We start from the raw sequence: 26,348 nt of genomic DNA on the forward strand, positions 1-26,348 counted from the left end.
AATGAGAAAGCGTGACAGTGGCAACAAACAGGCATGACAACCAGCTGACTAAGCATGAAAACATCAGGGGAAAACCAAAATGAGCATGGAGATGAACAGTGCTGGAGATGAACTTCTGTCTCTTCTGAGAAAAGGAAGGCTTGGGAGAAGGGAGAAATATTAAAGCATTAAAACCAGAAATTCAGTAGCCAGCGAAGAACTGCAAATTATTTGTTTTTATGGCATGTCATAATAGACCTGGATAGCCTTTTGAGAGCATTCTTTTAACATCAGGTCCACCGATAGGTTTTATGAAGACATCCTTCCTCTGCAATATCAACGCTATGAGACACTGCTGTTCAAGAAATATCCCTGTACATAACAAGTACGTTTTGATCTGTATCATTCTGTTCAACCCCCTGAATATATATAGAGATGCCTACATGACATCTGAGTTTTAAAATGTTAGCTATTATCACAATACCATAATTAAAAAAAAAATAAATTACAGATTTTCTCCTACTTCTTAAAGGAATAAAAGGCAGACTCCGAAAGCAGTCTATCCATCCGTAGTATTTTGCCAAGAATAACACAGAAAGTACACACCCCACTGAATAAGGTTTATTTGAAGCCACTGCTTCTATAAACTTGGCCTGTATGATTTCTGATGTTAGCTTTCAGAACACTGAAATCATTTCAAAAAGTTATGCTTTTTTTTCACCAAGAAGCTGTCCTTCTCAGTCTGAAAATATTTTGAAAGTAAAATAAAAAATTCTGTGGTGATCAGAATTTTTGAGAAAATATGTCTTTTCTGAAAAGCACGTTATACTTACAGAGGATAAACAAGCATGTAACAGCACATATTTCTCTATGAATCAAAAATACACTGATTCTACTCAAAGTCATGAGGACTACTCCTACACTAGTTTATTCTTTCTATCTTTCAACACACGTTTCTCTTCTGAGACTGCTATATAATGCAAATTATATTAAGGGTTGGGTTTTTTTTCCAATTAGCAATTGTTTTATTGAGCTGAATGAGTTCTGCCACAAAGCCAGCATTTTGTACAAAATGCCAAACAACAATTAGCTGGTGACAGCTTCTTGGTCAGAACTAACTTGGGCTGGATTGTAACTTGCTACGTGCAGGTTGATCAGCCAGCCCCTGCAAATTATGTCCATTTTAAATGTCCTCTCATTCATCCTGACAAAGTAATTAAAGGAAAATATTAGAAGCAACGAATGCCCCATTTTCCAAACATTTTGTAGCAAAACCACTGTGCTTTCTCTGCTGTAGTGGACACCTGGAGTGTAATTTAAAACACTTTACAATGCCTTGGTTTCTTTGCTACTGGAAAATGCATCGGGAAAGGAATTGGGCCAGAGCTTAATCTTGAAAAATTGCAGTGAACGTCTGAAGAGGATGGTGAAAACTATAGTGCTGTCACTGCAAATAAGTTAAGCTTGTCTTGCCCTCTGCTCTCCAAAACAGCCACCCACCCAACCTGCCTGTTGCCTGTGCCCTGCCCAGAGCTCCACTTCCCGGGATGGCGAAGCGTGAGGACGGGGCACCTGCACAAGAGACGGGGGGAAAGGGATGGGAAGGCAGGGGGAACGCCGGGCGAGGTGGGGGGGAAAGGGATAGGAAGGCAGGGGGAACGCCGGGTGAGATGGGGGGAAAGGGATGGGAAGGCAGGGGGAACGCCGGGTGAGATGGGGGGAAAGGGATGGGAAGGCAGGGGGAACGCCGGGCGAGGTGGGGGGGAAAGGGATAGGAAGGCAGGGGGAACGCCGGGCGAGGTGGGGGGGAAAGGGATAGGAAGGCAGGGGGAACGCCGGGTGAGATGGGGGGAAAGGGATGGGAAGGCAGGGGGAACGCCGGGTGAGATGGGGGGAAAGGGATGGGAAGGCAGGGGGAACGCCGGGCGGCGGGCTGAGGCCAGAGAGCTCAGACCTGAGTCACGGGGAACCGTACGCGAGGGCAGGGGGAGAGGGATGCGGGCACGGCGAGCGATGGGAGGGACGGGCCGGGACAGGCGGAGCGGAGGAGGAGCCGCTGGAAGAGCCGCTGGGGGAGCCGCGGTGCCCGGGACCGGCTGCTCGGCGGAGGCAGAGCGGAGAGCGGGGGGTCCGGGAGGGGCCAGCCCGTGCCCCGCCGCGGCAGCCCAGCCCCGCGGTAAGGGTAGGGGCTGGCGGCGGGGAGGGACAGGCGAGGGGGCGTGGAGGCGGCGGCCGGGCCGAGCGGGGACGTCGGGGAGCAGCCGAGGGAAAAGGGGAGCCGGGGGGCAGCGAGCGGCGGCCAGCCCGGCGCCTGGCGGGGACCCCGCTCTCCCACCCGCCGCTCCGCCCGCACACGCTCCCATCATTTCCCCCCCTTCCCCACCCACCCCCGCCCAGGCTCCTGCACCGCCCCCGGCACCGCTTCACCCCCCTCCCGGCGGCGGGGTCCGGGGCTGAGACGTGTGTGTGTGTGTGTGTGTGTGTGTGTCCCGCGAAGGCAGCGCCATGTGAGCGGGACCCGCGCCGCCGCCTCAGCAGGCACGTCCAGGATGTGAGGAGCCGCCCGGCCGCCTGCACCCTGTCCCCGGGCCGGAGCCTCACCGGCATCCAGCCCTGCCCCGAGCCACCATGACCGAGGTGAAGGCCAAGGAGCCCAGGGCGGCTCCGCCTGCCAGAGACGGGGCGGTCCTGCTGCAGGGCCAGCCCGGCCGAGACCCCTTCGGCAGGGAAGCGGAGGACATCGACATCTCCCTGGACGGGCTGCTCTACCCCAAGAGCAGCGACGACGAGGAGGAGGAGGAAGAAGAGGAGGAAGAGCCGCGGCAGCCGGGGGAGGAGGAGGAGGACCGGGACTCCCTCTCGTACCAGCCGGGGAGCGGCTCGCTCTCGGACAAGGACTCCCTGGACACCGTCCTGGACACCTTCCTGGCCCCCGCGGCTCATGCCAGCCCCGCCGTGGCCGCGGCTCCCTGGTCCTTCTTCGGAGTGGAGGCGACGGAGGCGCCCGACGCCGCGATGAGCCGCGGCCCCTCGCAGAAGGCGGGCGAAGCCTCCCCGGCGGCTCCCGGCCCCTCGCAGCCCCCGCCGCGGCCCTCCCCGCTCTGGCCGGCCGCCGACTCCCTGACCGCCGCCGCTAAACCGCGGCCGGCGGGGCCGGGGGGCGGAACGGCGGGACCCTCCGCGGCCCCCAAGGGCGAATCCCCCGGGCTGGCGGCCCTGCCCGCCGGCGGGGTCCGGCCGGAGGCGGCGGGGCAGGAGTACCTGCATGTGCCCCTGCTGCCGCTCAACTCGGCCTACCTGGCCTCGCGTACGCGGCAGCTGCTGGACGTGGCGGAGTACGAGGGCAGCGGCGGGGGCGGGCCGCGTTCCTCGCCCCCCGCCCCGGACCTGGCGGGCTACGTCTACCCGCCGGCGGAGGCCAAGGAGGGGCACTTCGCCTACGGCGACTTCCAGCCCGCTCTGAAGATCAAGGAGGAGGGTCTCGGCCTCCCCGCCCCGTACCCGGGCGGCAACCCGCAGCCCCCGCGGGCCGGGCAGGAGCCCTCGCTGGAGTGCGTCCTCTACAAGACGGAGCCCACCCTCCTGGCCGGGGCCTACGGGCCGGCGGCGGCTGGGGCAGCGCCGCCCGACAGCCTGCCCTCCACCTCGGCCGCGGCGCCGGGCCTCTACCCGCCCCTGGGTCTCAACGGGCACCAGCCCCTGGGCTTCCCGGCGGCGGTGCTGAAGGAGGGCTTGCCCCAGCTGTGCCCGCCCTACCTCGGCTACGTTCGGTAAGGGCCGGGGGGGGGGCGGCGGGCCCGTCGGTGGGGTGTCCCCGCGGAGGGGACGGGCGCTGCGGCGCGGGAGGGCTCCGCGCCTTCCCCGCGGGGTGCGGAGTGAGGGCTGGCGCCCCGAGAGAGGTGCCGGGGGAAGGACGGGCGAGGTTTCACTCGGCGAAGCCCCTTTAGAGATTTTTAGACGGTAACTGCAGCCGCGTTGCCATTTTCTGTTGTTTTTTTGTGTAGGGCGGCGTGTCCCGGGGCTGTGCGAGACCAGCACAGTGTTAGCTTTGTGGCTGGCGCCTCGCAGATCTCTCTGTCGCGATAGCGCTCAGGGAGAGGTCAGGTTTTTATCGCGACGGTGGTTCAGCGCCGTCCCGATGTCGGAGCGAGGGACCGGCTCCGGAGAGCGGGAGCAGAGTGTTCTCCAGGCTGTCCTCACTCACGGCGAGACAACATCCATAAATACCCAAATATTCCCCAAAATACTATTCTCTATTCGAGAAAAAAAAAAAAAGAAAAAAACCAGTTAATTTCACACACAAAATAAAAAGTGAAACGCTCATATATTGATTGGTTAGAATGAAATGGCTTACTATGATGCCAGGATGTTGGGCATCGCCTAGAAATGTATGCAAAAACACGTATATACAGTGCTACAGTTTCAACGGAAATCCCCGATTTTGTAAACATAATGGTTTAGTAGGTTAGTCTGTCTCTTTTCTTGGAGAGAAATTCGGAAGTACTTTCCACTCCCCTCAATGTGCCCATCATAGTTAGTTACTGATGAGAACGCTGCAGCTGAGTGGGAAGCGACAAATGTGAAAGGTTTTTCTAGCTGAGATGAAACTTAGTTATTTGCCCTGCGAAAGAGGCTTTTGAGATTCAATTTAATTCTATTTGATTCTGTCTCTGTACCATTCTGTCTACAGGAAAAATAGCGTATCAGTCAGTATGACTTTACTCTTACAAGAGTTGTTGATCTGAGGAAGATGAGCGTTTTAACAGAGCGTTCCAAGATTGTACCTTTTTTAGTTAAAATGGATTAAAATACTACTAAGCTTTTTGCCCACTACTTTTCTGTTTAATGACTAGGCAGATGTTACAAATGTGCCTTTTACCCTAGTAGAGACAAACCCTTCAGCAGAAAGGCAGTCATACTTTATTTTTCTTACCCTTCTGTAGCTTGATTATGAATGTGAAAAGAAAGTTTTTAGCATACACTCGATTAATACAGGTAAGTAGCTAATAGTTGCAAAACTGGATCTTTCATTTCTCTTAATTATTTTTTCTTTTGAAGGCCAGATACAGAAACCAGCCAAAGTTCTCAATACGGTTTTGAATCGCTGCCCCAGAAGATTTGTCTCATCTGCGGTGATGAGGCTTCTGGTTGCCACTATGGAGTACTTACCTGTGGAAGTTGTAAAGTCTTCTTTAAAAGGGCAATGGAAGGTAATATATGATGCCATTGTTCCTAATTACCTGAAATACATCTTCATACCTTCTATTTATTGCTGATGTTTAAAAACATTATCACTGTGGTAATGTTTTTTGTTTTGGCAACTGTTTAAATATTGCAGTCAATACCAACTAAATTCTTTCTTAATTGATTTTGCTAGTATTATTTGTTTTACTTTCATTATTTGCTGCTATTTACCCTTTATCAGTCTTTCTGAGTAGGTAGAGTTCCATAAAAATCTTGTGTATTACACAATTTGTTTTGAAAAGTGTAAATGCTATTCAAAGGAAGATTTTGTGGGTATGAACTAATGCCAGGCAGATAAGAATTTATTTTGGCTTCATTTTGTTTTCAAAGTTGTGGAATATTTCTTGCTTGCAAGATGCAGAATTTGGCTTCCTGAGATTTATGGAAGTATTTCAAGTTTCACTGAACTATTTCAAGTCATAATAATAATAAACGGATTTGACTTTTGTACCAAATAGCCATTTAATTACAAAGTCAAGCTGCAGGTTTAAGAAATCAGTAGCAATGCCTATGTTTATTTTTTCTTTTTGGATTATAATATATGTCTTGTCCATAAATACCCACTGAGATTTAAATATGAATACAAGAGCAGATTGCTTTATATAGTTCAACTGGTGAAGAGGTGAAACAAATCCTTCTACATTTTATGTTTTTTCTCCTTTTATGGTTTTTATCTGATCCTGTCAGAACTGGGATATTCAAATTTCTGCTCCATATGCTTAAAAAATTATTGTTACAATATGTAGGATTCCTTAAAATAAAAAATTGCATCGTGTGTTTTCTTGTGATAAATAGTGCATTCAACTTCATAGTTTATAGCTCTTCATATGAAAAGGTAAATACTGGAAAATTAAAAGTCTAGCAAAATAATTTAGTTAGATTTTTTTGTTTCAGTGTGCTGTGGCTTTCTAAGATACATGTTGTTCTGTTGAACAAGAACAACAACATGTATGCTCTTGTTCTTCCCTTAGCGTGCTAGGTACTTGCAAAGTGGTAACACTAGACTAGGTGGGCTAGATGAACTTTTGAGCTAGTGCCTTATTTTCTCTAATACATTGGATGGAATTAATGAGGAAGTCATTAGAAACATACGTGTTACGTTGCAAGGAAAACACTTGTCTCTTAAGTCACTTGGAGGAATACATTTAAGTTTCACTGACTGTGTTAACTGGTCTCTTGGTTTGGCTTCACATTTTTTGCTTTGGTTATTTTTGTAAATCAGACGTATACTTTTAAAAAAAGAGAGGGAGCTGAAGTTGTAAGAGTGAGTGTAGTATAACTGATGAGTGCCATATTTTAAAACAGGTTTTATTATTAACTTTTCACCCATACAGTAATATTGTAATTTTTTTATTTTAATTTGATTCCATCACTTTTGAATTTAATCTCCTTCCTAAACTAGTATCCCATTGTGTTTGTGCAGTAGGTGAACCTACTCAAAAAGGTATCTTATTACTGTTCAGCATAAATATTTTCATGATAAATGTTAAGAAGGCATGTAAATTAGAAGTAGGAATATTTTAAGGTTGATTTCAGTGATTACAAAGACCATATTTGCAGAATTTTACAGATTAAGAATACAGTTATACAGAGAAATAAGAGGTCAACACAATTACACAAACAAAAGTTTATGTTTTACATAGCAACTTCATACTTTCCATTTTGTAAATAATTCCATAGACTGAGAGTATGGTGAGGAAGTGTGTTTGGGTTTTTTGGTAAGAATATTCAAAGAATGGAAAACTACCTCAGACTACCTGGCTATAATAAGAAAAAGTTGAGATTATTGAGTTTTATGGGGAAGAATGATAGGCATGAGCAGTGTGGGCATGAGCAAGATGAACAAGTCCAGTTACTTGGTTTTGTGTAGAAAGTGCAAGTCTACAGAGAGTTCCTTAAAGAGATGGACTTCTTATTTTAATGGAAGCATAAGGTGTAATTACTAGAATTGAAATAATCCCATTTATGGATACATACTTGATATCATTTAGACTTAAAGTACTTTTTTGTTTATTGCTTATCAGAAATAAAGGTGACAAATTACTCTTCTGTAAGAAGAAACAGAATATTTTTATTGTAAATGCAATAGAAAATAGTTTTTAAAAGTTCACAGTAGCAATTATGTAAATTTGAGACATTTTTCTTATGTAAAATGCCTCCCGCCCATCGTTTCTTTGAGTGGGAATGCATTATTTACCTTTTAAAATTTTTAATACTTCTACAGATGTGGGTTTTTTTTTTAAATAATAATTCATGTAAGTAAGATGTTGAACTTTGTGAGTGCAAATTCACAGTCAAAACTCTACTTTTCATATACTTTCCGTAAAGTACTGATCACCATGAGAAATTAAAACAAAATTGGAAATAGATGGCTTTTGCTACTTGGATTTTCTGTATTTTGAGATCTTTCTCATGTGTTATAAGGTTTTCAAGTGTGTGGATAACAAGGTACGTAATATAGCGGTATTAAATTTGTTGGAAAATGTCTATTTTCTATTTTAATTATTTCTGTAATCTCAGATGTGTTGGCTGTTTCAATTCTAATAGTCTATGTAATTTTTTCACAAAAATTTTCCTATACACACCCCATTTATTTTACTCTCCCCTATTGTGTGGAAAATACTGTATTGGTTAAATGCTTCCTTTGGGATAAAATGGACTGTTAAGTTATCCAGAAGACTCCATTTTTCATCTCCAACCTTTTTGAAACAAAGCCATAAACAAACCTAGAAATGTTTCTATACTAAGCATAATTTAATCATACATTTGAATATAAATAGCAGATACACACACAGCTTAACGGGGGGTCAGAACTGTGTGCGGATCACTAGCATGAAAGTGTATAGTTAGAATTAAATTATTTTAGAATGTTTGTTGGCAATGAATTCTTAAATATGTATGATTTGGTAGATATTTTCTGTCTTTTGGGTTCTTGGCTCCCCCTATGTGCCTGTATACATGAAGAAAAAGATGCTGTTGGTACAATAAGCATATTTTACTGTAAGCGTAATCCTGAAGCAGGTTAATAAAAGATGCAAGGCTGTTTTGGGGGGGAAGTCTATTATAGTATATATGGAAAAAGTTAGTGCTGGAAGTGGGGAGGAGAAAATGGGATGAAAATACTGATTATTTTTTTTTAAGGAACATTTATTTGCATTTAGAGATTGTGCATTTTCTGTTCGTCCCTTACAAAGAACTGATTTACTGGTCCTTTGATTCACTTATTGTGCAAACAAAATACAAGGCTTTTTAAAAATGCCTTAAAGATCTCCTTTGGGCACAATGAAAATAAATAAAGTTACTGTGATTTATGTTCAGTTAAGAAATTTGAAAAGCCAAAGTTGGATTCAGTATGCTGACGGGGTAGTGCTGCTCCTGTCATGAGCTGAGAGTGATGGGCAGTTTGGAGTTACCAATCAAAACAATTTCAGAAATTATATTTTAAATACTTTCTAGTATGTAGAATCACTATATTTGCAAAGTAATTTGCTGTTGATGATCAGCATTTTTTAAATGCTAACAGTATGTATGTTCACAGTAACAAAAATTAGGTATAATATTTCTAATGGGGCTTTAGGAGAAAGAAGATTAAGAAATGAACTCTTAGTTTTTTAGCACTAAATTGTCAAATGGTCATGTATGATGTCTTATAAAGATACCTTCATGTGCAGCCATGCAGGGCAACCACGATCAAAATGCTTGTGTAACGCCATGGTAAAATTTTTGTCCTGAACAGGAACCCGGTATGTAGAGTTTGGGGATTCTGGAGTTACACTCTTGCTAACGCATGGGTTCTCGCTGCCCTGCATTCTTGCCTTTCTGTTCAAAGTGTCTCCTTTGCAGTCACGTTACTAATGAAAAATTAAAATTACCTAAATTCTGAAAAAAAATTTCAGGTGATGTGTTTCCTATATAAATTCCCATGTCTAATTTGCATTCTATATTTATATAAAGCATTTGCCTTGCTTTACACTTTGTTGATATTTTTGACATCCTATGAAAAGTAACTGCCCAAACGTCAAGAGTTTGATGCCAACGTAAGTACGTGATATTACAGCAGATGGGTCAGAAAGTAACTCGTGGTTTGTTTAAATACCTGGGACCCCATTACAAAATTGATCCAATGATTATATAGCAGGTTTGTCTCGTTTTAATACGTGCTTCAAGCTCAGGGTAGCAGCGCTGGACAGATAATAGCACCAGGGAACAAGCACAGCCGTATTGTATAGTAGCTAACACTTAGCTGACAAAGTGTGAACTTTTCTTCTCTCTGAGACCTGAATTTGGCAAACTCGACCTGACAGAAGTAGGGTTTCCACAAGAGTTTTCACTGTCTGATTATGGAGAGTTTCTTGTGGAGGAGGTAAAGACGTGCTATGCCTACACAGTAAGAAGGGTGACCATGACTTCAGCCAAACCTTCTGATAAAGTTTATCTGACTCATGTTATGTATCGGCAGTTTTGTGATGACAGTGTGATTCACTGTGTAAGTAGTGAAATACTATGTGAAAGGAAAATGGCTGGACGAAACAGTTGTGCTTTTTCATAGCTTCAGAATGTAAAATGGCACAGCATGCCAAATATTTATAAAAATGCCAACCACTAATAGAAAATCCTCTTTGAAAACAGAGTGAAATGCAGTACTATAGTGACCCTTTTGGCTGTGCAATTGATGAAGGAGATTTAAAAAGTTCCTTTTTCTCCTAATTCTGCAGGGATTTCCAATTTTTAATCCAACTTTCCAAGCTGGAAATCTGGGATCAGCTTTTGGTACAGCGTGTACTGTAAGCTCAATAGTAATGAAAGTTTTGTGAAGTAGAAAACATACAAACACACAAAGCATACATATGCAGAGTTGAGAGATGAAAATGCTTTTCACTTAATATAACATTTAATATTATTAACGCTCTTTTATTTTGAACATGACCCAAATGTGTTAACGTACAGCAAGCTAAGTGTATTTCCAAATTCAAATGTACAAAGTTACTTCATCGAAGGTCCTAAAATTCAAGTGGGAAATGTCAGCTTTTGTGAGAACGAAGAATTTGCATCTTGAGAAGGGAAAGAAGAAAACCTGTACTGATACATAATTGTATATCTACATCATACTTCTGACTTCAGAGGTATTTGTTGTTCAGCCATTTGACAAACATTAATTTGATTAATTGATTCACATGAGGCACAACAGCTGAGGGAGCTTATTGCATTCGTGCTGGTACTTTGGCCATTGTGCTAATGCTGGACTTCCTTCTGCTCTCGTGGTGACGACTTATCGGTTTCCTGATAGACGTGCTTTAGAACATAATCAGCTGCAGAAATGTGAATTACTAAAATTTTTGGCTTAACTTATGTAGTATTTTAGAAACAGTATGGAATACTACGTTAAACATCTTTTCAGGTGGAATAGAAACTCTTCCGGTCGTGTAAAACCACAGGCTTTAAAGAGCAGCAGCGACTGACTGCTCAGCATTGCTGGGTGCTCCTCTGTTCTAACTTGAGATGTGCACAATGGGAGTAACCCGAGCTGCTCGCCTGAAGTTCGCTTACTTTTAGTGAATGGAGAGAAACAGGAAATGCTAGGAAGTAACTCATTGACTTATATTAGGTATCTTCATGGGGTGAAAATAACAGTCCTCTAACAGGAACTGCTTCTCAGCACTGATAATAAAGGAGCGTCAGGTGAGGATGCACACTGCCTCTGGTGGTATGAATCCCACCCATATCACCAAGGTAGCCAATACATTTCTGTAGTATAGAGAAGAGATGTAATAAGTATATAAAATACTTATTTCATATTAATTATTTTAATGTATTATATAAATTATTATATATAAAATTAATACCTATACTATTATAGGTAAATAATACTTTTTTAAAGTATTAAAATACTTCTATAACATGAGTATCTAAAATGTAAGTATTTGTAGTCAAATTGCTATCTGCTGAAAATAGATTTAGGTTTGATGGTGTCAATCTCCTTAGGCTGTGTATCTGTTCCACAGAACTGGTGGTGTACTAGCAGGAGGTGGTTCTTTAGAAACTCCCAGGTGGAAAGATTTAACAAATGGTCATTCGTGTGTCGCAGTCTGCCATTACGTTTAGTGATACGTCTGCACTTTGCAGGTTTCCTGGTTATACGTAGTCACGATTCCAGCATTTTCACAAGTGGCTGGTGCTTAATATCAATTAACGTCTAAGCATGTTTCAACAACCTGGAATCTTTTGTAGTTAAAACGTAGAGTTACATGCAGGCATTGAGATCCAGGAGAGTATTACCCTATTCTTAGCCAATTGTTATGATACCGTCTTCCCTTCCCTTAGCCTCAAAGACAATATTTTGTGTGGGATTTGTTGCACCAAGCTGTAGGCATTTACAATGTGGGCATCCACGTTTCAGCCAATTACTTTAAATGTGCAGTAGGCTATTAAAGAACCAAAATTAAGACATCTACTCAAGATAAACTGCACCCTAAAGTGCTTGTTTTTCTCTCATGCCCAAGAAGGGAGTGTACATTACTTGTTTTGCTGGATTTTCACACTTTAGAATCTAGTTTGTGAAATGAATACCCTCTTTATGGGTTTTTCGCAGTTTGCTGTCCATGGGGTGTTTCACTCAACAGGCAGCAATATATGTTTTTTCACACATTACCTTTTCCTGCTACTAATGTTTCTGTTTTTTCTACTTTTATTACTCTTAGAGTGAGTGACCCTGTGCCACTGGTTCAGTAGTAGGACAGGTCAAAGAGTAAGAGGAAAATACACATGAAAAAACTTACCATGGCAGTGTGCAGTAATACTTTCACTAAAATCAGGATGATGGAATGACTGAAATACAAATATAATGCTTCTTATGTTGGTAGAAGAATACAATACTCAGGGTTAAGAAGAACAAATGGTGCTTCAATGATGGATACCTCTGAAATAGTTGGAGTGCTTTTTAAGTACGTTTTGTGTTCAAATCCCATTTTCTATATTTATAAGAAATAGACCCCTTACTGACAAAAAGGGTGACAGTTACATCATTTCACGTATTTATACCACCGATGTAGTGAATTACTTAAAAATGGTGATCAAGGAGCACTTCTGACACAGTGTTAACTGGTAACATTGGCTTGTAGAAGCCAACGTCTCCTTCTAAAAGGTATTAGCTGTGGGAAGTTTTTACTGTTGTCAGTTCCTGTATTTAGACTCAAAGACTTTATGCCTTTCAAGATGTTGCTGTGGTAAACAATCTAAGCAAACCAACTGAAAATGAATATGAAATTGATTTTGCAGTTCATGATAGCTTCTGTGAAATAGGACTTAATTTTGCTTCATTTTGTTTTTCTGCTGTTTTGTTTTTGTTTTTTTTCTTGTTGGAAATGATGGAACAGACAGGGAAATTAAAGGTTAAAAAACAGGATTGTAACTTTTATCTGTGCCCGGAAATAAATGAAAACAGGATAGCTACATTTAATTGTTCTGTTTTGTAGATATCATAAAAACAATGTGCTCAGGTTGCTGTCCGGAGAAGTGATTTTGGAAGGAAAAAGACAATGATGTTGCAGGATTCACAGCAAAAGGCAGGAAAATTTTGAGATCAGGATACAAGAGAAGGAAAGAGTCAGCCAAGGATGTTGCAAACATTGGGAGTGGTTTGTTGAAGAGAAAGAAAGCAGTGTAAGATATATAGTGGTTCGAAAATGCTGCTTTCCTTCTAGAGAAACCGATCTTGTTTGGTACACTTAACAAAAATACCTGATAGAGGACTGTATGATTACATGCTTAAAAACAACAGACAATGGAGTGGAAGAATACCAAAAGTTTGTTGTCCGTAGGATTACTTCAAAAATTACTTGTAAATCTGTTTTCCAAAGCAAAGTACACTATAAAAAAATGCTGGGTTTCCCTTAGGAATGAACATTTTATGGTTTTACATTCTATTTGAACAAAATGTTTTTACTTAACCCTTTTTTTTCATCACAAGTAGTTAAATCAAAGGAATTAAAGACTAGCTTCACAAAGATGAAGGAATTACTAGTACCTATTATAATCACAAACCCCATGACTGAGTCCGTAGACAACGTAAGGCAATCCCTCAGGATATGAGAGCTATGTTCATCATCTCCAGTGCCTGATGGGAGTCAAACACACCCTTCCCTCCTTGCAGCCCTGATCGCCAAGCTGTTGCATGACTTGCAATGCAATCATTATTTTTTTCACTTTGAGCTGTATTATTATGAAGAAAGGAGTTCCACATTATTTGAGCTAGAAGAAGATTCCAGGATGGAGCACAGTCACAAGTTATTCTGCTATCCATTCTTTGCCCTCTTTGGTCCATTGAATCTGAAATTCGTTGCTGTGAAGCAGATTTGCATCAGCAGCAGGTCTTTATACCAGTATAGACTACAAGGTAATAGTAAGGACACCCACTTAAGAGTTGGGAAATGAGAATTTTATTTCAATGGGCAAAGAGGGAAATGGAAAGTGAGTCCCCCACTAACTGCTGGCCTTTTTATAAAAAGATTATGCATGGTAAGGTCAGTGGTGGATGTGGTTTTTTGTTAAGTGGTTAGAGTCTTAAGTCTCACTTCAGGGACCTTTTTTTATTTTTAGAGAAAATGTTAGCACAGAAATGAAATTGCTATTAAATAATCTAAAAAAATTATTTGAGGTGTGTGGAATCTTGGAGATTGTAATGGGCTGTAATGGCATACCAGGACATGAAGGGTGTATTTTCAGTATTCCAAACTATGTAGTATAGATTCTTAGCTCTTCAAGACCAAAGCTCATAAACCCACATAGCGAGAGGCAAATTCAGCCCACATTTGCTGTGGGTTGAACCATGTAAATAGAGAAGTGGTTGATTTAGATCAGAGCGTAGGTCACGTTAGCTGTGTTTCCCATTTCTGATGATGAACTAGGCTAGACTGTTTGCCTAGTTATGGAAAACCTGACTGTCAGAGAAAGTACAGAGTAATCCTTACCCTGGTATATTGTCTTACCTTCCAGAAGGCAAAGTTTTACTCAAAAAGCTGCATCTGCATCATTATGTTTAGTATAGGTATACAGGTGAACCTATTTTCCATTTTGTTTGTTTGGAAACTATATTTCTTATCGGCCTCCACAGGAACCCCTGACAAGGAGTTCCAAATTTAGTTATGTTAAAAAGAATAATTCCTTTGAATTTTTAAACATATTGATTTAATTGGTACTTTTGAAAAATATTATAAGAGGGTAAAATGTATTGGTAGCAAATTATTGAGCGAAATGTGGACGCTAGCTCTCAGGAAGCAAAAAGTCGACATTGGGAGACATTTGGCGATAAAATAATTTACAAAGAGATGCAGTAGATATCTGCAGTTTTATACAGAAATCTAAAACTAGGCTAAATAAAACACTGTGATATGTTTTGCAAAGAACAGTCCTCCAGTGGTAGGGAAGGGATAGGGTGATTTTATAAGAAAGCTTCGACAGTTCAGAATGATACAGGGAAGCAGAATCACATATGGGAGAGAAGAAAAAAGATTTGAAAAAGTAGTTTTATTTGCAGAGAGGAGGAACTGAGAGTTTGCAAACAAGCGCATTGCTTTTGTGCTGGGTGGCAGCAGTTCAGCGCAGATGCACTTACACAAATAACTGAGTGCTTGCATCTGATACCCCTGGTGCAAATAAAGCCTTATGTTGTCCATATTATGCACGTCTGCAAAATCTCTGCAACTCATTAGTTTACTCAAGTGATTTTAAGTGACTTGCAGCATGTCAGGGAGCTAAGTTAATACGTAGTTTTTAAAGACACCGTGCATGCTACTTCCAGAAGTATTCGGATTAAAATTTCTCAGTGCTGGCATACTATCTGTGCAGGTTTACTGATAGGAAAACCTGTGATCGTATTTGTGTGTGGACGCTTGGCATTTTGGCCACTTTCTGTTATAAACCTGCCAGTATAGCAATAGTCATTACAGTACTTAAAACTGCATTTGTCTGTTTGCATTAGGAATTCCACCTAGTCCACAAATGGACTTTGATGGAGGTTAAGAAAAATGCTATGCTACAAGAATCTGGAACATATGAGTAACAGATGAAATCGTCTCATCTGTATTTTCTCGATATTCTCAATCAAATCTAGGTCACAAGCTGATACATTGATATATTGAGAGAGAGCTACTACATGCTCTTTCAAAAAGATGTGAAAAGTAAACATGTATAGGAGACGTAACATTGAGTGAAGACCTCCGAGAAAGTGGCAGTTGCCAGAAAGTTGCCAGATTCATATTTTTGTAAGAAACACAAATACCAATCTTTACCTTGTGACCTGTGCTCTAGTGATTAGACTACTGTCCTGTATTTTCTGTTTTTTTTCCTGCTTATAATGACAGTAGTCATATAAAAGATACTGAATGACAAGATACCAATTGAACAGGAATTTTATCTTGACAGGTGTCTTTGGATGCTTTATTAGTACATGCATTTAATATAACTGCAATGCTCACATAGTGACCTAATTAGTTAAACTATAGGTGATCCTAAAGACTGAGATACAGCACATGTATTTTCAAATAAATGTTTTAGCATTCCATGAAAACATTCCAAACACCTTTATGTCAGTATTGGCCCATAATTTTGAAATTAACCAAATATCTGGCATGTTTTCCATTTCTTACACAATCTGTCCTTCAGATGGTTGCCGCCACTTAAATATTAATGTCATGCAACTAGTAGTTTCTCAGAACCCAGCTCTGCACAATGATGGAAGCGGTTTCAGATGAGAACATTGACTCACATTTATCTATAGATACGAGATCCAATCAGATGATTGAGACAACGAAAAAAATCCCTGACAGATGAGACTATGAAAAATTCTATATCGTTGAACCTTATGTGTTTTCCAGATAAGTTGCAGCTGAATCAGAATGAGTGGAATACACTTCAGGACAGGAGGTGTTGGGGAGAGATTGAATGGAGGCAAGTGGAGTGGAAAACTCACATGAAGGTGTAATTCAAGCTCAGGATATGACTCGTGTATTTTTTATAGTCTTGAGAACAAAGAAGTGGTTGACAGTAAGAAACAAGAAGCGCCTAAGATTTTATCACCATAATCTCATGGGAGGGTAGGGTTGGCAGGGTTTTGGCTGTTTCTTGTTTCTTTTTTCTAATGCTAGCGTCATGGAGGCTTTATGGAAGAAATAAACCAGGTGAAGACATAATAAAGATTGGTCATTATTAGATTTTTAAATACAATTTATGAAATAAATAGGAATTGAAGAGTATTCACTTTTTGAAGATCAAAGCAAATTCTTAATATGCCTGAATTCCAGTAACAGAGTTCATTTCTTCCATGGTATGTGCTGGACAGAGAGATTATTTAATCCTGTCTAATCTTAAACTCTAGAACATATGCACGTAGAAGAGTAGTTTTCATAATAGTGATTTATTTACAATTTGTTTTGCAGTGTGAAAAATTTTGTTCAATCTTGGATTTAGAATAAGCAGTTTGTGAGTTGTTACAAGATGATGAATTCATTCATTCATTTTCAATTGAAGTGGAAGTTGGATCTACTGATAACCCATAAATTATGAAGGGGTTTTTAAGAGCTGTAGCTAAACTTAAATGTGTAACTGTAAATTTAAAATTTTACAATGTATTGCACCCTTGATTTGTAATGCTTAATCTTAGATGCATAATTTTAAAATACTACTATATAAATAATATACGCTATTAAAATGGGTATCAATATAAATCAAGCTATTAACTTCTGTTTTTCTAGATAATTTCCTATTCCTGCAGGAACAGTGTTGTCATTACTACATCTACTCAAACTCCTTAGCCTCCTTTAGCAGTTCGAGCACGCACTTGGGTGTTGCTTAGACAAATTGCATACTCATATCAAGAAAGAATTCTCAATACTGAAGTAATTCTAGGACATATAAATGGTGTTCTCGGAGTGCTTGAAGAGTAATATTTCACGATATGGCATTGGCTTTGGTAGATCAGTATTCTTCTGTGTCATTATAGGGGTAAAAAGTACAACTGGAATGCCTATAGCATTGTCAGCTGCTTTGACTATTTACTGCCATACTGGAAATGCGTGGTCCGTTTTTTGGCCTTGCAACAGACATGGGTTATATGGACTCAGATTATGTTGTGTAGGCTTAAAGGACTCCCTAGAAAACAGGTCCAAAGGAGATACCTTTCAGGGGACCAAAGAAAACCCACAAAACAAAGACACCCACAAACAAACTTGACCTATGCTTAAGTGTTCCTTTGTAAATTGACTACATTAAAGCATCAGAATGCCACAGTGCAGAGACAATCTGATGCTTCATAGATTTTAGTTAAACTAACAGAGTCTTAAAACTGTTGTTGCTTATCAAAAGACTGAATGCTTTTGTAGCTAATAAAAGCAAAGCAAGACGAGGAGGAACTGCAAATAATTCCAAGGAAGACATGTTTTGTTTCCTGGTTTACTGCCAAAAGCGAGACAGGTTTTTATTAGTTTGGTTACTTTTGGTAATGTTTCTTGTAAGAAGGAATCCAGGATTAGAATTAATGGCGGAAAGCAAATGAGAATTTCTTCTGATTTACTGCATTACTAAATTCTTTTTAGATGCCAGGCAATGTGTAAGGCAACTGTTTTTATTTACTTGTTGTTTTCTAAAAAAAAGAAACTGTTATCAAAATGAATTTCAGGCAATTGGGTTTCTTTCACTAAAACCAAACAAGTCGTTCTTAAAGGTATGTGTAAGAAGTAAATCAATTATCTAAAAAAATGTTAGCACAGAAACAAATACATTGTTTCACATGGTTTAGCACTAGCTCTTTTCTTTTGCTGGAATAGAATGTTCTTCTTTCTCTTGCATTTTCATCTGAGGATTCGTTTTCAGTTTGTCTTTCTTCTGCGGAGAAAAGTTATTGGTGGACAGTTGCTCATTTTACGATGCGCAGAGAAAGGACAGAATAGGGTTATAAAGACAGCTGAATACAGCATCTGAGTAGAATAATCACCTCAGATTTGTTTGCTGTATCAGATGGCTACCTCAGAGTGATACTGATCTAGAAATTGGTGAAAATTTAAAAGGTTTGGTGTTGATGACTGTTACATTTGGAGGTTCGCATCCACAGTATTCCATGAAGGAAGTATCGATGATATTGGTACTTCTGCACTTTGTCCATGCTTTTTTGATCCATTTTGTTGCTCTCAGAATAATACTCTTTTTTTGTTGTTTTCATGCTTTCACGTTAGGTACTGGTAAGAAACTAAAATACAGAAATGAATAGAGGATGATATGATTGATAGTACAATAATTTAAGCAGTTCATACTGTCTGCTAGTTATTTTGGAATTTTGTAAATGGCGAGTTTCACTCTTCAACAGGCCAAATAAATTACTATATTTAAATAGTAACACATGGTTATTTGAAAGTTAGCATAAAATGAAGGGGTCAAATTTTAATGGTTCAAGTATACATTTTTGAATCCTCTGTTATTTTTGAAATTTATACACAACTAGTTTTGTCATGTTAAAAACCATAGCATTAACCCTGTTTTTCTCTTGCCTACAGGGCAGCACAACTATTTATGTGCTGGAAGAAATGACTGCATAGTCGATAAAATCCGTAGGAAGAACTGTCCTGCGTGTCGCTTGAGGAAGTGCTGTCAAGCCGGTATGGTCCTGGGAGGTGAGCTGCTTTTCAAGTCTGAGTCAGAAAAATAGGCAGTCAAGGACACTACCTTCAATCTGTCGAGTTCAAACAGCATAACTTTGACACTGTAAAGGAAAGAACCACATTAAAATGTTATTTTTTGAAGAATGACCTGACGTTTTAAAATTGCTCATAATTTTTCTTTATTGAGTCTATAAATCCTGAAACAAAAATACCTTCCTGTAGGAATCTGTCTCTGCTACTGCGTACTCATATACTCATTTTCTTGCAAGGGCAGGAATTGTGTCTTTTGTGTGTATTTATTAATAATTTTGGATCAGAAAGTTTGATTTAGTTAAAAAATGAAGAAGCAAATTGAGATTGACACTAAAATCAGGAATCAGTACTATCCCCTTCTGTTTTGTGATGTGCTCTTCATCATTGCTTCGAGTACATGTCAACAAAATTATATCCTTCCGTTCCACAGAAGAGGGCCAGGCAGTCATTGCAGCAACACTACAGACTTGGCATACTAGATGCTGGGAATTTCCATCTTTATATTAGTTCTCGCCGTAACAGATTTGCATTTTTTATGCAAAATTAATCAAAATGGAGCACTATGCCTTTGAAAGCCTGCAGGGAGAAAATGGTATAGGATCAGGTAGAGTTATAGCAAGTTTTGCCTTGCTAACATGCAGGAGTGATACATATTTTTCCTGTATTTTTTTCATATTTTTCGTGAGAACTTTAGGTATACAAAGTTTTGGATCAGCACAAAGCTTGAAATATACATGGCTAAGACTGTAAGAAAATGGCTGTATGAAGATGATAGAAAGAATGTGTTCTCAAAGGGAATTTAAAAAAAAAGGAAGGAGAAAAACCTGATTTCTTTCTTTCTTTCTAAAATAATTTGGTTTTGTGAATCAAACATCTGCCTCTCTGCATTTTATGTATTATTTTTCAGGAAGAACTGGCATTTTTAGTAAGAACTGGCATTATATACTGTGCGTAATTTCATTATCTTGCCATTCAGTGCTCATTCATAAGTTACAACGTGTGTGTAGTTGTCAGACTGACATTTTGATTGCACAGCTGTAGGCTTTCAGCTCCGGTAATACTGTATGGAGTTGGAGTATTCTGCACACGTGGCCATTGTGTCATTCTTACCTTTCATACTGATACAAATCAGTAGTTCCCAACCAGTGAGGAGTGCTGGCTGGCTCTTGGTACTTCATCTTCCGTAAGCGACAGTGCTGCAGCTCCAGGGAACAGCCGGTGGGATGAGAGGAAGGAGAGGCGGTGCTGCGGTATGGACCATGTTCTGTCTTGTACCCCTGAGCCTCCCTAGACCTTCAGTGCTGCCTTTCTGGTGAGTCGTCTTCTCCGAACTGCATCGCTCTCACCCCGCAGCACTGGTGATAGAGGAACGAGAGCCATCAATCTAAGTGGTGTTACTGTCTCTCATCCTTCCTGCACCGCCTCTCAGTAAATAAATGGAGCTGACAAGCATGTTGGTGGCACTGGACTGGGGCAAAAGGGACGAAAGCAAGAGAACTTGGCCTTTGGATCCTTCTCAGAGAGAAGCGGTGATTTAGAGCTGGGATAGGAGTGCATTAGAGAAACAATATTACTATAAAGGCAGACTTTTCACCCTGAACCTGAAGGATTGTTTGCCCAGGTGACAGAAAAGTCCTCAGGGTCTGGAAGGGGAGAAAGCCAAGGAGGCAGGGGTCCAGAGTGGGCTGTGGAAAATGTGTGGTAAGAATGGAGCCTCAGGAAAGGAGGAAGAGACAGATATAATGTCTGTCTTGTAAAGTTTGGGACAACTTGTAAGGTTGTCCTGTAAGGTTTTACCAACTTGATCTGTGAAAGATGTCCCTGCCTGTGGCAGAGGGGTGGACTAGATGATCTTTAAAGGTCCCTTCCAACCCACCCCATGCCATGATTCTAACTGGTGTAAATTAATACAGATAAAACTTCATTCCCGTCTGTGAGTTGTGCACAGCTAAGAGTTTGATGATGATCTAACCTGAATTTTCATGTATGATAGCCCAGATGACGCCAATAACTAAACCCCAAGTATTTTAACATCACAAGCAGCACTGTTTCAACAAGCAGAAGAGTGGGTGATGACTTTCAAGCATCAGCCAATACTTTTGCTTCAGCATTGTTTCGCACAGTAATTCTATACCGAAGTAGCCAGGAGGCTTGATATCATTCTACATTTTGCATACATTTAGGGATACTAGTTTTCCTGGTGTTTTTTAATTTATACATTTTGCTCTAGGTGTAGGTAAAAAGTCGGACGTTTTTGCTGGCAATATTTATGAGATGGTATGTCCTCAACAGCGTGTCTTCGTAGAGGATGTTACGTCCTCATACTTGAAACCAAAACCTGAGGATAAAGATGCTCTGACTCTTAGTTCTTTACCGTCATGTATGAAGAGAGTAAAAACTTGCTCTTTCTCTTTGGATCACCTTTATTTTCAGCTAGTACTAAACAGATTTGTATTTAAAGCTAGGTTGTTCTGTCTAGCCATTTTGTTGTGGTGTTTAGCCCTTTTCTAAATATACCTCATCAAAGCTGCCTTCCATTTTTTGAGGAGGATGTTCCTCTAGTTCTCAGAGGGGCATGAAATCTCATCAGATCTCTGCCCTGATATCCTCACCTACCCCATCTTCTGGAAAGAATTGACCTGGCAGCAAATAGGAAGAAGAAGAAACCATTAAAGCAATGGGAAAAAGGACTTATCAAATGGAGGCAGGACTGTGGCATAGCTGGGTGTTTTTTAGCTGCATCAGGTTGAGTGTAGTATTTCAGGTGCTCTTAGTGATGTTGACAGTTCTGGGGGGATTAGGAAGCTAATTATTCTACGCAGATTGAAATGGAGCGCTTAATACTGAAAGGGGAAGAAAAGACAAATGTAGGCCAAAAAAAAAGAGGAAAACTAGAGTGAGACTATATTATTTGTAAATGAGGATTTAAAATCCAAAACAACAAAAAGACTCAAGATAGACTGTTTAACCATAATGCTCTTTTACTGTTACTGTCATCTTTGTCACTTTTGCTCTTCTGCCATTTCTTATACTTCCTTTATTGTATCACACGAGCAATATTTCTTACCCGTGACTTGCCGTCCCGATAACACACTATGGTTCATATATGGGATACTACTGAGCTTGGATAATTTTCCCCAGGACATAAGTGTCCATAAGCAAATTTCCAATTCATGAAACAAATTACATACTTAGAAACATCCTTGAATATTTTTAACAAATCAGAATCGTCAATACTTTAAATCTTTTCCCATGTTTACAGCCTATTATATTTTAAAATTGGTTTTGTGCATTTTCTGGTTTCTGCTGTTCTGAACTTATGCAGATATACTTTTGTTCTTTTACTCCTGCTACGTAGTTTCTTAATGCTAGCCTTCAGTTACTAAACACAGACCTCCAATATTGCTTAATCAAGGTGAGAAAGACTAAGATTTTACAGGATGTTAACTATAACATTCTAAAGATTCTTATTACAGTAATTAAATTAAACTTACTGCTGGGAGAAGTACACTTGTCTTCCACTGAATGTTATGGAGCGGCAACCATATAGATAAAGAATAATATTATGTTACAGTGACAACAGTTCCATTTTCCGACCCTAATTTCAAAGCAGTTAAATGACCCTGAATTGCTTTAAAATAAATTGTAGTCAGTTTTAAGTAAATTATAGGAAAGCAACAAATAGCTTCAGTAACTGATTTCACTGTATGGACTGTTTCTTCTTTCTTAATATTTACATAGAAAGTATCAATGAAAACATATATTTCCTAATTCCTTAGTTATCATTCTGTGCAGGAGTGTTAGTTGTCTTTGAGTTTTATCGTGTCATAAGTGTAGACGTTAATCTCTCCCCTTTCTAATCAACTACCTAATAGGACAGCAGGCAGTTGTGTCAGGTCCTGGAATAAACAAATACCCGGCTTTTTTATTTCCTATCAGTGAATCTCATTTTCCCAGACTGACTCTTACAGATTCCTTGTTCTGCTGTGTTGCTAAATTATCATTTTCTTCATTGTTTTAAGTCAGTTTACAGTCCACATTGCAATGATTACATGGAGACAAATTTGAATTAATTTTCCAGGTAATGTTTTCTGAGGTAGCATCAAAGGGTTTATTAAAATCAAGATGTATTACTTCTGCTTTGCTGCTTTGTTCCTTTATTTTGTATACACCCTCCTAAGGTGTACACAGCTTGTTCTCCTGCACAAAAAGTAAGAGCATAGTGACCTTAAAGTCAGAGCCACAGTGTTCTGTCAAGAATAATAAATCATTGACATTTTTCACCTGATTACAGGATATGGAGAAGGATAGTGAGATGTTAGGCTTTTACTAGAAACCTGGCCATTTTAATATGAAATGTCTACTATCAGTAACGTCTGATTGGCAGTATGGTTCTGTGGATTAAAATACAGAATTCTGTATTTAGGAGAAAATCGTAACATATTTGATGACGAGATTAGGTAGATTTTATTTTTTTTAATTTCTTTATGTTTTCTAGGTACATGTAGTACACAAACACTATACATATGCTATTTATGTAATCGAAGGTAAGGGAACTGTGAGTACTAAGAAACTGCCTGAGCGGTTGGCTATCTTAAAACAAATTAATGAAAATGTTACGAGGAAAAGGTGTGCTGTCTAATATGCGCAGACAGGTTTTTTTATTATTAAGATGAATAGTTGCCAAAGCAGATTAGTATTCTTTACACATTATAGGACTAAGTGGAGACATTTGTTTATCTTACAGCAGGAAATTATCTGGATTTTTTTTTTTAAGCAGCAATTGAAAAACTAAGCTATTGTCACATCTCTGTTGTTTTCCATATGTCCTTAAGAGTTTGCATTAATTTGACATGGTCATAGATGGGAAAGTTTACTGTGAGTTATTGGTAGTCACCTCTCCAGTAGATAGCTAACAAGTGGAGTTGCTTTACTGGTGGCTGTTAAGCAACATAATTAGAAATAAACACATAAGCAATTCTGCACGCCAATGTGACATTAATTCTGATACATTTAATCACTTGGAAACATGGGTACTTATTAACTACTAACATTTCCATGTGATAAGCAATCTGTTTGGTTTCTTTCTTTACTTGTTCTCTGAACTGTAAAAGTATCTGAAGCCATTATTTCAGAAAATACCCGAAATCGTTATTTATGAACTATCAAATGCATTGTTCCTTCTGTTTTCCTTCATGTCTAAACAATAGTTAGTGGGAAGTTCCCAGCATGTTTAGGACTATGTATAGCTTTGTTATGATAGAAATTGGCCCTGGGTTTCTAGTCATAATGTATTGTCTATTCTTTTGGGGTGGTTTTTTTTAGTTCAGCTGTAACATAAAGCGTAAGTTTGTGTTTTGTTCTTTACTAAGGAGTCACTAATTAGAAATATTTATATGTTTACCACAAGTGATAAAATGAGCATAAGATTGTTGGGGCACTTGATACTAAGCTAATTAAACTCACAGTTAAGTTCGTGGGAGTATGACTCCTGACTTCATTGGATGATGAGTGTTATGAAGAGCCCATCACTCATATTTATACTATCAATAAAGTGCGTTTCTTGAAATTTTGTTTAGTATACTCCCTTTGGATTTTAAATACTTTTTAAATTTAAAATGAAGTTTTGCACTTTTGTATACAGCTTACTTTTTTGTATGTGAAATTTATAAACATGAATATTTATGATGGGATAAAACAAATTTTTTTGTTTTTTTTTTTTGAAAAGCAGATACTGGCTTTTTAGATTGTGTTCATCTGCTCAATCCCGTCTGCTTCTCAAACAAGGGGATTGATTCTGCCTCCAGTTATGCCAGTGTACATCAAGAATAATTAATTAAAGTAACAGAATTTGTTCTGTAAAAAATATTTAGAAATAACATTAGAAATCCTTCCATGTTTGCTTGAAGTTATACTACCTGTGTATTAATGAATGTTTTGAAAAGGACAATTTAATTCTCTAAAGTGTGCATCCTAGGTCTTCCAAAATGGAGACACTGGATTTTCATAAAACTTGCTATTTTCCATGATAAAGGAGCACCTGAAGAAAGTGGAATAGGTGCGTTCCTAAGTAAGGCCATTTTTGTCAAACCTTTCTGGCTTAGTGTGTAGATTGGAAAACAGGGACTTTCCAAGGAGGAGAGTAATAGGTGAGTCTGAGTCCGTCAGCATCTCTCGATTCATTCTATAAACAGATGAGAAAGGATTCAGAGCATGTGCTGAAGATGAGGTGTGCTTCCCTGCCCCAGTGTCCGAGGGCCTCTTTGGTGCATTCTGACAGCACGGCACTACTTTTAACTAAAAAAGAAGGCAGTAAGAGATGGAGAAGTCTTTGTCTCCTTCCTTCAGGATGTGATAAGTTCCCTTGTCTAATCTTTCACTTGTAAATAAAAGTAACATTTTTCAAAAAACAATTTGATATGCGTGTTATAAACTGGACTTTAATTCAACAAAATAGATGTATAATGCTATGCTTTATTACTTTTCGCCTTTTAGAATCATAGAATCATTTAGGTTGGAAAAGACCCTTGGCATCATCGAGTCCAACCATGAACTCCACTCTACAAAGTTCTCCCTTACACCATATCCCTTAACACCACATCTAAACGAGTCTTAAACACATCCAGGGATGGCGACTCCACCACCTCCCTGGGCAGCCTGTTCCAGCGTCTGACCACTCTTCCTGTGAAGAATTTTGTCCCAATGTCCAGCCTAAACCTACCCTGCTGCAGCTTGAACCCATTCCCTCTTGTTCTATCACTAATTACCTGTGAGAAGAGACCGGCACCAACCTCTCTCCAACCTCCTTTCAAGCAGTTGTAGAGAGTGATGAGGTCTCCCCTCAGCCTCCTCTTCCTCAAACTAAACAGTCCCAGCTCCTTCAATCGTTCCTCATAAGATTTATTCTCCGGGCCCTTCACCAGCTCCGTTGCCCTCCTCTGCACTCGCCCCAGCACCTCGATATCTCTCTCATATTGAGGTGCCCAGAACTGGACACAATACTCAAGGTGTGGCCTCACCAGTGCTGAGTACAGGGGGACAATCACCTCCCTCCTTCTGCTGGTCACACTATTTCTAATACAAGCCAGGATGCCATTGGCCCTCTTGGCCACCTGGGCACACTGCTGGCTCATGTTTTTAGTAGAGTGGTTTTTGCATATTGCCATTTTATGATGCAGTTTCTCAGTGGTTCAGCAATTTGATAGGCACAGGTTTTATTTTCATCCAGTGAAATTTAGTGGATCTCTTTTTCTATTATTGTTAAAGCATGCAACATCTCAACAAGTAAAAATATTTATGTGATTTCTGCATTTTCTTGGAGCAGAACCTTCTCCTTATTGTTTTCTTTAAGATTGAAGCATGTAAATTTTTTATTTTTCTTTGTTGGCAGCATGATTTACCCTTTGTTTGCAGTTACATTGCATCTCTCTTACTGTCCCACTGTGA

At 40.0% G+C, this 26,348-nt stretch overlaps 1 protein-coding gene across 1 annotated transcript in view; it reads left to right on the plus strand.

Moving 5' to 3' along the window:
• Positions 1-2,035: 2,035 nt before the first annotated feature.
• Positions 2,036-26,348, plus strand: part of PGR (progesterone receptor) — a 41,835-nt gene continuing 17,522 nt past the window's right edge. The window contains exons 1-4 of the mRNA XM_074570918.1: positions 2,036-2,155; positions 2,477-3,749; positions 5,038-5,189; positions 18,765-18,881. Of these exons, the coding sequence (XP_074427019.1) occupies positions 2,608-3,749; positions 5,038-5,189; positions 18,765-18,881 (1,411 nt within the window). The 5' untranslated portion in view covers positions 2,036-2,155; positions 2,477-2,607. The remainder of the gene's footprint in view (positions 2,156-2,476; positions 3,750-5,037; positions 5,190-18,764; positions 18,882-26,348) is intronic.

The sequence above is a fragment of the Larus michahellis genome, chromosome 1, assembly GCF_964199755.1.
Source record: "Larus michahellis chromosome 1, bLarMic1.1, whole genome shotgun sequence".
NCBI lineage: Eukaryota > Metazoa > Chordata > Aves > Charadriiformes > Laridae > Larus > Larus michahellis.